This window comes from Rhinopithecus bieti, unplaced genomic scaffold (assembly GCF_001698545.2).
Source record: "Rhinopithecus bieti isolate Rb0 unplaced genomic scaffold, ASM169854v2 scaffold_13262, whole genome shotgun sequence".
NCBI classification, from domain to species: Eukaryota; Metazoa; Chordata; class Mammalia; order Primates; family Cercopithecidae; genus Rhinopithecus; species Rhinopithecus bieti.
The window spans coordinates 2590875-2602589 of record NW_016808004.1 but is presented as its reverse complement, the minus strand read 5'-3'; the positions used below and the strand labels follow the sequence as shown (position 1 = coordinate 2602589).

The 11715-nt window shown below is 42.6% G+C and overlaps 1 protein-coding gene across 1 annotated transcript in view; it reads right to left on the bottom strand.

The window, feature by feature from the left end:
• Positions 1 to 11356, bottom strand: part of ZNF609 (zinc finger protein 609) — a 207227-nt gene extending 195871 nt beyond the window's left edge. Inside the window, exon 1 of the mRNA XM_017885011.1 lies at positions 10462 to 11356. Coding sequence (XP_017740500.1) covers positions 10462 to 11208 — 747 coding nt within the window. The 5' untranslated portion in view covers positions 11209 to 11356. The remainder of the gene's footprint in view (positions 1 to 10461) is intronic.
• Between the last annotated feature and the right edge of the window lie 359 nt (positions 11357 to 11715).

Here is an 11715-nt window from a genome sequence, read left to right as displayed (position 1 = left end):
AAAAAAAAAAAAAAAAAGATAAAAATAAAAATAAAAAAGAACTCATTACCAAATGAAAACAGACCCCAAGAAAGGATTTAATGCCCAGGTCTGGCTCATCAAAACATAATCTAGTATTTGCCACCAGGGCTGTAACCCAGCAATCTTAAATTTAAAAAGCAATTAGAGTATTTCACAGGTGCACAAATTGTCATGTCCCAATGGACAACAAACATTTCAGGGTAAAAACTGACCACCTCAAAACATCTAAAAACTGTCTTTTTTATTTCCTCACAAAAAAGTAGTAGCCTCCTTTTAAGCACAGGACATACATTCAAAAACGCCCAGTAGATGTCTGAAATGGCAGGTATTATCGAACCCTACATACACTAGGTTTTTTTCTTTACATACGTACCTATAATAAAATTTAATTTATAAATTAGACACAGTAGTAAGAGCAGGTGTGAGCAGTAAGACACATGCTCACACCGTAATCCCAGCACTTTGGGAGGCTGAGGCAGGGGAATCACTTGAGCCCAGGAGTTTCAGACCAGTCTGGACAACTAGCAAGATCCCAACTGTATAAAAAATTTAAAAATTAGCCCGACGTGGTGATATATGCCTGCAGCCTCTGCTACTTGGAAGGCTGAGGCAGGAAGATCACCTGAGCCCAGGAGTTTGAGGCTGCAGTGAGCTGTGATCGTACTACTGCACTCCAGCCTAGGCAACAGAGGGAGACCCTGTCTGTTAAAAACAAAAAAACAAAAAAACCCTAAAACTATAAAAACAAATTATAACAATGTGTTGTAATGAAAGTTGTGTCAATATGGTGTCTTTTTCTTTCTCTCTATCAAAACACTGTTCTGTACTCACCCTCTTTGTGATGATGTGAGATGATAAAATGCCTACGTGATGAGATGAAATGGGGTGAATAGTGTTTAAAACAGTGATTTATTTATCTCTGGAATTTTCCATTTAATATTTTCACATGTTGGTTGACTGAGGGTAACTGAAATCACAGAGAGCAAAACAAGGATAAGTGGGGACTACAGTACCTCAATCCTCATTCTTCTCTTGACTGTTCTGGCTACCTCAGCTAATCCCTTCAAAAGGCTAAAGTCTGTACCTTACAAGGATTAGCAGAGAGAGGAAAGAAACTTCCTATACGAAAACAATCATGTTATCTTCATTTCAATCCTTAGGAAAATAATTCAGAAGAAGTTGGTTATATCCAAAGAAACTGACCTTAATGGAGAATAAACAAAAGCCATGGTTCTCAACATGAGATCAGCCCTCTGCCAAAAGAAGTCCAACAAACACTTCCAAACTGACCAAACAACAAAACCCCAAACTTCAATACCTCTAAATGCTCTGAATCAATCTCTCCCTCAAGCCTTCTTGGAAATCAGTAGGAGTTGGAATATTAGCTATCATAAATTCATTATTTTCCAAAGCCTTCAGAGGATAATTCTTCAAAGTCTCTAAGGATATCCTTTCTCCTTAATTTCACAATGATCTCGCACCTCAAAGCTAAGAACAGTAACATTAGCAACAACTAACATTTATTGGTTACTTACTATAATGCTAGGCACTGTGCTGTGTGCTTAACATCTTTTTATCTCATTTAATCCTCACAATAACCCTATGAAGTCAGTACTATTATTTACTTCCTCCATTGAGATGAGAAAAGTGGGTCTTTTTAAAATATCTTTTCTGTTCTTCTGCTCTCAAAGTCCCAAACCCTTAGATATTCATTCCAATTTTAGGTTCCTGTCAGTTTGTCCACAAAGAGTTAAAGATATATACGGATATCAATCAAAGAAGAGAAAAAAACCATACCTACTGCCCAGTTTTACACTTTACCCTTTCAAGTTTTTGGAAATTTCAATTTCACTATTAAGAGGGACGGGTGCTCTACAATAGTAGATATCAAACTTTAGTGTGTATCACAATCAACAGGACCGCTAATGTTAAAATGCAAGTTGTTGGGTCTCAGCTGGGCACAGTGGCTCACGCCTGTAACCCCAACACTTTGGGAGGCCAAGGCAGGAGGATCGCTTGAGGTTAGGAGTTCAAGACCAGCCTGGACAACATAGTGAGACCCCGTCTCTAAAAAAATTTTAAAATTAGCTGGGTGTGATGGCACACACTTGTAGTCCCAGCTACTGGGAAGGTAGGAAGTGAGGCAGGAGAATCACTTGAGCATGGGAGGCTGAGGCTGCAGTGAGCCTTGATTGTGCCACTGTATTCCAGCCTTGGCAACAAAGTAAGACCCTGTTTCAAAAGAAAAAAAAAATTTGCTGGGTCTCAAGTCTAGAGCGTCTAACTTTAGAGCCTGGGAAGAGGTCTGAGATCCAAATTTTTATCAAATTCTCAGATGCTGCTGATACAGGGCCCACTAATTTATATGAAGGGAAAAGGAAGTAATCCCCTCTCACCTTAGCTATCACCTCATGTGAAGACACTTCTCTACAGAGTACTTTCAACAAGACAGACACTTAGGGTTTAAAACACCTCCAGGGTCTGAAAGCTTAAAGATTTCTTTCTTTTTCTTCCCCACTTCACACCAAGGCTTCAATGGCACCACTAACATGAAGGTACATGAAATCCAGAAAAAGGAAAATTAAGGACAGAATGTTTGTAAACTTTGCTAAGAACGTCTTACCGCTCACATTTTACTTCAGCCTGAAGTCTTTCCTTTAGGCCTCCTTGAGCAACAGATGCCAAAAGAAAAGTAGATTCCTTTGTAATACCAACCCCCAAAACAAGGATGGGCTCTTAAAATATAACAGAGCTTTGCCCTATGAACAGAAAATCTCAAAATGCTCCAAATTCCTCCTTAGTTCACCTTAGCTATCACAAAGGTCTCTCTTTTATCACACTATCCTTCATCTCAAAAGAGCCATTGCTCTTACCCACGACTGACTCAAAGTCTACACTTTCTTAGGCAGCTTAAATATTGATTATGTCAATGTCATCTAGGATGAATGACTTTAGGGAATAGGATTTGTTAAAAATGTCTCCTTGGTCAGCCAGGAAAGGTTCTTCTGTGGGTGCTCTGAACCATGACTAAACTGTACTGAGAGAAATATATTTTAAAATATTAATATGGTCTGGCACCTTCCTGATGCTAATGGTTCCAGGCCCACCCCAATGGCACAACTGGGAAATTAACTGAAGAGAAAAGCCATCTTCCCTCTGCTCTCTACTTTCAGATGCTCCTCCTCCACAGCTTTGCCATGCACAGACTCATTCTATACATATACACAGAGATAGGACATGTTCATACACACAAATAACTCTCCACAGGAACTGAAAATCAAAGCCTAACCCCATGGTTTTTAAGTGAGCAAGTCCAATTTCCTTCTTTGTAGCTCTTGACACATGCTGGCTGGGAGCCGTCTGGATTTTTTCTGCCTTGTTCCTGCACCAGAAGGCTCTGCACTGCAGGTCAGGGGATGATAAGGAAATGAACAGTGTAATTTCCAAGGCCTCTGAACACAGCCCTGTCAGCAGCTCTGGAGGCGGGTTACTCAAGCATGGCTTGAAGAGTGAAAACCACAGAGAGAGGGCTCAGACAGCCAGCAGTGGCAGGATCTCAGCTGTGTATGTTACTGCCACCTCCAGCCTGAAAGCCCAAGCCCTGCTGCCTCCCTGGATGAGCTCTGCTGGTAAAAGCTCTTATATCCAAATGGCAAAAATACAAGTTCACACTAGGGGAGGAAGATTAAGGGCTAAGACTTAGATTTTGTTCCACGCACTCTTGTGTAGAAACAAAAACACTTAGTGCTACTCCTGTGTCCGTGAGATTGCATATGCTGGCAAAACTACAGTTACATCCATCCAACATACCCAAACCCACACCAGGGATATGGCCAGAAAGGAAGCTCGATTCATATCGAAGTCTGAAATTCAACATATGAAGTCTGAAATTCAACAGGCCACTTCAATATGCCCTAAGCTAATTTTGGTCTTCCCCGACCTCCAACTATAAATATCAGGGGCTTTGGAACACATCACCACCATGAAAATTTCCCGGCCTAGATTTTGAACTTCTTCAGACCACAGTGCTAAAAATCTTAGCTAACATGTTTATCTGTTCATACAGGGATTCCTGTAAAGTGGAATGTTATGTATTTCAGTACCTTATTGCCTAAAACAGACTAAAACCACTTTCCACTCAAACTGTATTTTTCTTTGTTCTAATATTTATTGAATGCTTCCCAAGTGCCAGGCACTAAGTATCTTATATGAATTAGCTAACTTAATCTAAAGACGATTAAGGTCGGGTGTGGCCGACCTTAGTAAGGTCGGGTGTGGCGGCTCACGCCTGTAATCTCAGCACTTTGGGAGGCCAAGGTGGGTGGATCACTTGAGCCCAGGAGCTCGAGACCAGCCTGGCCAACACAGTGAAACCCCGTCTCTACTAAAAATACAAAAATTAGCCAGGCGTGGTGGTGCATGCCTGTAATCCCAGCTACTCTGGAGGCTAAGGCAGAGGTTGCAATGAGCAGAGATTGCACCACTGCACTCCAGCCTGGGCAGCAGAGTGAGACTCCTTCTCATAAATAGATAAATAAATACAAACTAATGTAGGTGCTGTTTCTCTCATTTTGCAGATAAGAAAACTGAGGAAGAACAATTAAGAAACTTGGTCAAGATCACTCAGTAAGTAAGTGCAAAGGTAGGATACAAAGCCAGGTAGTCTGGCTCTAGAGTTCACACTTTTTAAAAAATTTATTATTTTTTTGAGATGAAGTCTCACTCTGTTGCCCAGGCTGGAGTGCACTAGTGTGATCACAGCTCACTACTGCAAACTCAACCTCCCAGGCTCAAGCCAGGACGCCTGGCTAGAGTTTATGCTCTTAGTCACTAAATTATACATAAGAGTTGATGCAAAAATCAAGTTTAGAAGGCTGGTGTTTTAAATGAGAAGTGGCCCCCAATACCTATCTTGAAAGAAAAATTCACAAAAGGTTCTCAAACTTTGATGTATATAGCAATTATCTGGAGAGACTTCTGGAAGTACAGATTTCTGGGCCCTTACCCCAAAAACTTATTTAGCAGATCTGGGGTAGGGTCCAAGAATATGCGTTTTTGATACTCTGGTGATGTACATGGTTTTATGGGATGCCCTTTTAGGAACTCTGCTCTAGATGGTAAACTGTAAGCCCCTCAAAAAGCAGAGACTATTTCTGTTTTATTCACCAGTGTATACCCAATACCAAGTAGAAAATCTAGCACCTAAAATGCATCCAATTAATCTACTGACTGAACGAAAAGTGATAACAATTACCCAACAGTATATATTCTCTACAAATACTTAGTAATATTCACGATACATTTGAAGGTCTGCCTATTAGTGATGTGTCCAAGGAAGAAGCACTAGAACAGGGTTTTTTTATCTGCAATTGCCAAGTAAAGAAAGAACTATTCCTCAATTATTACAATGAAAATTTGGCTGAATGAAATATTCCAGAACACACACACATATATCATAAGTAGTCAAGCTCAAAGTAGCAGTTTTAAAGTAACTTTTCTTCTTTGTAAATAACAGGATAGGTTCAGTGCCAGCTGTAATGGTTATTCTTTGCAAACATCATTCATTACCTTACCCTAAAATCCTAAACTCAAAGATCCTTTGTTTATTGAGTGTCTACAGTGTTAAAGTCACTGTGAAAAACAAGTGGAAGCAGTTTTGGGGTAAAAGCAATTCTGGAGTATGTAAGCATTTTCATCTAATGTTTCAAGGTAATCTTTACATTGGAAAAATGGCTGGGTGTGGTGGCACACACTTGTAGTCCCAGCTACTCGCGAGGCCAAGGCAGAAGTGCATAAGCCCAGGAGTTCAAGATTAGCATAGGCAACATAGCGAGACCCTGCCTTAAAAATATGCAAATAGGCTGGGCGTGGTGGCTCATGCCTGTTATCTCTGCACTTTGGGAGGCCGAAGCAGGTGGATCACTTGAAGTCAGGGGTTTTAGACTAGCCTGGCCAACATGGTGAAACCCTATCCCTACTAAAAAAAAATTAGCCAGACATGGTGGTGCGCACTTGTAATCCCAGCTACTCGGGGAGCTAAGGCAGGAGAATCGCTGGAACTCAGAGGCAGAGGCTGCAATGAGCCGAGATTGTGCCACTGCACTCCAGCTTAGGTGACAGAGTGAGTCTCCATCTCAAAAATAATAATACTAAGAAAATAACAAATAAAGTGGGAAAATGGAGAATCACAACATGCCATAAGAATTTGGTGTCTGCAAACCTGGCTTTGCCAGTGACTACCTGTGAGATGCTGGGCAAGTCACAAGACCTCACTGGTCTTAGTTTCTTCTATAAAATGAGGAAATTGGACAAGATAATCTTTCTCTGGGACCACCTTGAATTACAACACCTAGAAGGAAAACAGAGTTTCTGAATGAAAAAATAAATTAAGCCTGTAGTTACAGAATGCAACTCTGTCCGACATAAATATCAACTTCTTTTTAATGTTTTCCATGAAGGAAAATGCTTGAGGGCATTTGGTTTCAGGAAGCAAAGTTGACTGCTATGCCATCAATAGCTGAGAAATAACAGCTAGTGGAAGAAGGCGTTAAGAAAGCCTTGGATCAGAAGGAATAAAAGAGACCTGACCTTGGTTGGGCAATGAGGGACTGCAATACAAGAGAACTGAGCTAGAAGGCACAAATTAGGGCAGGAATACAAAACCAACGGCAAAGGAAGATGCTCTTAAGAACACAGGATATGACAGCACGCATGATCAGAAGTTGAAAGAGCAAAGAGCACATTTTATGGTTTTCTTTGTATCCTAAACTAATGGGGGAAGTGGTAAATACATGCGGCATTCTGAAAGCAGCAGAAGCTGACATTCAAACACGGGAAAAGCTAAGTGCAGTGTTCCTACCTTGCAAGATCAAAAGCAGCAGCTAAAGACATGTGAGGGGGAGTTTCTGGTTGGAAACTTCTAGATCCTTTCTTTAACTACTAGAGCCTACTTGGCTATTTTATATGATTCGGGGGAAAAGAAGGAGTCTCACCTTAAACTCCTGGTCATAAGCCCTGACAAAGTCAGCACAGATAGATCGTTGCCATCTGTGGTTTGTAAATTCCTTTTTTCTTTCCTGTCAGAGTGGCGACATAAGCACTAAGCTCAGGACACTGAGACAGGCGCCTGCCCTCCTCCCTACCTCCCCTTCCATCCCTAACTTAACAACCCATCAATCAAACCAAAGGCAAGGGAACAGGCAGGAGCCAGAAGGCTCTGTCTTGTTTATTCCTCAACATTCCCTCCCCCATCTCTTCAGCTGGCAGGAAGTATGAGGCAAAAGTGTTCAATAACAATTCAGAGCAGCAGCAGTTGCTAAGAGCCATCTCTGGTCTCTCCTAGAACTCTGGGAAACAGCACAGAGAGAGCCCTGTCAGAGGAAGGTATGATGAGCAAAAGTGGGATCCCATGAAGGGAAATCCACATCCTCATCTGATAGAAAATTTCCTAGGCCATAGCCTGAGATATCTACTTTCACAAGAGAGAAGAGCATGAGATAGATAATTTTTCTCTCTCTCTTTCTCTCTGTCTTTTTTTCTTTTGAGACAAGGTCTGGCTCTATTGCCTAGGCTGGAGTCCAGTGGTGTCACCTCAGCTCAATGCATCCTCTACCTCCCAGGCTCAAGCTATCCTTCCACCTCAGCCTCCCCAGTAGCTGGGACTGCGGGTGCACACCACCCATGCCTGGCTAATTTTTGTAGTTTTTGTAGAGATGGGGTTTCACCATGTTGCCTAGGCTGGTCTCAAACTCCTGAGCTTAAGCAATCTGCCCACCTTGGCCTCCCAAAGTGCTGGGATTACAGGCATGAGTCACCAGGCCCAGCCAGTAATTTCAATATTCAAATCTTCCTCATTGGCTAGTAGTCAACATTGCTACTCTGCACCACAGACTTCAGTCAAGAAACTTCCCAAATTTTATGAGTTCTTCCTCTTCATGACAGCTCCCAGTTTAGAAAAATGCAATTCCTAGATTATATCAAAACATCTGTTTAGCTATTTTTGTTCTGTTGGTTGTCCCTACATAGAAACGTCCCAAACCACAGGCAAGCCCATTCCTCAGAGAGAAGATTTTAAAGAAGTTTTCAAAGACTTTGCTTATAAATTATAGTACTAATCATTGAATACTCACTGAGCACCTATTATGCCCCAAACCGAGAGATTCTTGCTTCTCAAAAGCTGCTCCTCTGCATGGTTCCTACTTTCTTTCCTTTAACTTGCCTCTTCTGCTGCTCCCAGTCCAGAAATGTTCTCTCCCTGCACAGCATGTTTTAATCTCCTAGCAACTCCCAAACATTTATTTCAATAATTATTTATTTCAATAGCCAAAGGTAATATGGAAAGGCACCCCCAGAACCAGACTGTCCAAAAGGGTTGAGGGAACAGGGGAAGGAATGGAGAAAGCAGGTTCTTGCTTATGGTTACATGAAACTGTATAGCAAATTTTCTGCTTCTAATAGTAATTGCCAGCAATTTTCTCTTTCAAAAACTGAAGTGCAGTCTCTTTCCCTTTTCTTTCTCATTCTGCTGTCCCATTCTCACAGTCTCCCTGGGAGGCAAAGCTTGTATGACAAAGCAGCATTATTAAGGAACAAAATTCCCTGGCACCAAGATGTATTCTTAGCTGAATATACTGCATCTTTTAGCTCAATTATAATCTGAAGGGCAGCCACCCAATCAGTCCATGCACCTATATGTGAGAAAATGGGTTCCATTTGCTTCTCTGTTAGAGACAATCATGGACATTTATACTTAAATCAAATACAAAGCTAAGCAATATTAATCCTTTCATCCACAGACTACTACAGGGCTTAGAAAATTGCAACATGAGTCAAGTACTCTAAAATTTAGACAGGAGAATGAAGGTCATCCTCAGAAGTACTTTTTAGTACAGGAAGAATAATGATTATGAATATGGATATATGGCAAGAGTTTCTTGAAGCCAGATGTAGGGAACAGTCTAATGGGCCTGGAACAGAAGCAACAACTGCTAGTACTCCTAAGCCTCTTTAAAACAGTATTATCCATCTGTACCCGAGAGAAAATAGCAAATCACAGCCAGCACAGGATGAGCCAAGCTAGTAACCAGCTGGAACTTAACTCTGCTGAAGTGGACTATAGCATCTGCCACCTAAACACAGGCAGCCTCTCTGGCAGCTGCCACTGGTAAAAGGGAATGAGCCACTGTATTATTAGTGGAAGAAACTCACAGCCCTGTTACCAGAGAGGCCCAGATGTTGCTAAGAGCTACAGATGTGCCAGAGGCAAAGACCAAAATACCGATAGCAAAGAAAGCATGAGCTACCACTGGAATCCAGGCACCACCACCCAAACATACATATCCAGCCTTTATTTATTAACACTTACATATGGAAATAGGTATTCCCTGCTGCAGCTGATGTAATTACAGAGAAATCAATTTATACTGCATCTGCTGGGATCAGCTGAAAGCACAGGGTGAGCAGAGCACAGAGCAGAAAATCAAGAGCCAATGAACAGCTCACCACAAGGCCACTGTTTTGCAGGAAATTACAAGCTGCTGAACTTTAAAGCTGCCTGAGCTGACCCGAGACTCACACCTATTCTCCTCCAGCCCTGCAAGTTCCATTTCCTGAAGCATGAACTAAGATCATCTTCCCAGAGGAGGGACCAGTTCTAACCCCTCCTGGGGCTGCAGGCACCTGTCCTTTCAAGTCAAGCAGAAGGCAAGGTATCATTACACTGTTTGGCAGCTATCAAACCACCAGGAGACTTTGATTCCTAATAGTTGTGGGAGATACCTGGCACAAAGCTACATCTTTAGTGGCCAAAGAATCTCCTTCTAGGCCAAACTGTCATAGCCGCAACAGTAACTCATAAGATCTAAGTACCTCAAAGTACAATGAGTACCTCTTGCCCCAAAAATGTGCCCCTTTGCTCTTTGGTAGCCAGCAATAGAACACTTGGTAGATATGCCATGAAATTTAACCCTTTGTTCTACCAGAGACCCAACAGCACCATTTATCCCATCAAGAACCGTACTCAATCTGTATTATGACCAAAGGCGTATTGTTTATCAACTATTATGAGTCTGATGATGAAATGCCAGTCAAGCTGGGAACCAAATAAAGGTTTGATGCCAATCTCTACCAACAAGCATCTGAATTGGGCAAAGACAAGGTGGGAAGGTCTCAACTCAGACTACAGAAAGTTCATTCTACAAAGTAGCTGCCCCCAACAACAAATATCCTATTCCAAAATGTCCAGGCCTGCTGTAAATGAGTCTGTAGGGGAATCCTCTAATTTGGAACAAAACCACATTATCATTACCAGCTGCTCTGACCTTGTAATTGGTCATTACCCACACTAATGAGCCTCCCACAGAGTACACATAGTGTTTGGCAGTTAGTCCAGGGCAGTTCTGACTGGCAGTCAGTGGGCAGCCATATCTGGCCACCTCTTACCTTTTCAGACTTGACTTTCTTTAGCGGGCGACACTCATTCTCCCCTTCCTCTGGCTCCGGTTTAGTTCCCAAAGGATTGAGCGCTGCCCCAGGCTCAATAGCTATACTCCCAAGTGGTTCCACAGCTCCTGTATCCACCCCTGCACTTCCATCATACTGACCACCCCGTCCTCCCAAGGGAACTGGCTGGAGGACCCCAGGATCCTTTTCTGAACAAGTCCCCACTCCTTCGCTTCTCTCCTTCTTGCTCTTAGATGAGCTGTTCTCCTTCTCCTTTTTGGAACCGGCTACACTGCGGGATGCCTTAGCCGCCTTCTCTGAGCCCTTGGGAGCAATAGCAGCAACCAGGCCTCCAGCATTGGCACCATCTCCTGAGCGCCCCTGCACCTCTTTCTTGCTAGCTGCCCCCTCACTTGGAGTGAACAGGGAAGTCCCTGGAGTGGGTTTGCTAGTGTCTTTGCCACTCTTATTCCTTTTGGATTTTGATTTGCCTTCCTTCCCTTGAGGACCTGGCACTGGGGTCACAAACTTGATGTTGTCTGGTAGTGTGGCCACAGCATTGGGAGCCGGTATCCCCACCTCCTTTGAGCCTGACATTTCCAGTTTCTGCTGGTCCTTTTCCAGATCGGCGTCCAGGTCAATGATGAGATTCCCTACTCCAATGTCCCATTCATCCCCACTGTCGTATGTCTCAACCGGGTTTGCATCCACTCCTTTCCCTCCGGAGGCTCCACTGCTCAAGGACATCTTAGAGTCAACGTCCCACCTCAAGATTCAAGGCTCTTCCTTGCCCCCAGCTTTCCTATTTTCAGCTTCAGCTATGTTCTCAGACCTGCCACATTGGTCAGTACATGCCCAGTGGACAACATCATTGCTGGAAAAAGAAAATTTAAAAAGCTGTTAAAGGAAACAATACAGGCAAGAGACGCCAGAAATAAACTCCCACACAAAAAAAGACCCTTCCTATGGGGCTATCATATCACAACAGACAGGACAAACAGGTTCAATTGTATTTCTAACCGAGTTACAATGGACCTAAGGAAAAATCAATTCCCACTCCATCTCCCTAGGGGAAAGTACAGTATTTCCAATTGCCCAGAGATTCCATGGTAAGTCTTAACTAGGAGTCCTTTAGAGTTAATTTCCCATTCCTAAGAGAACTGTTTCTACTACCCCTGTCAGCTGGCAATCCTTCCTCCATCAATATAGGTCCTGGCATATCATAGATTCAAGCTTCAGCACAACTTTACTCAT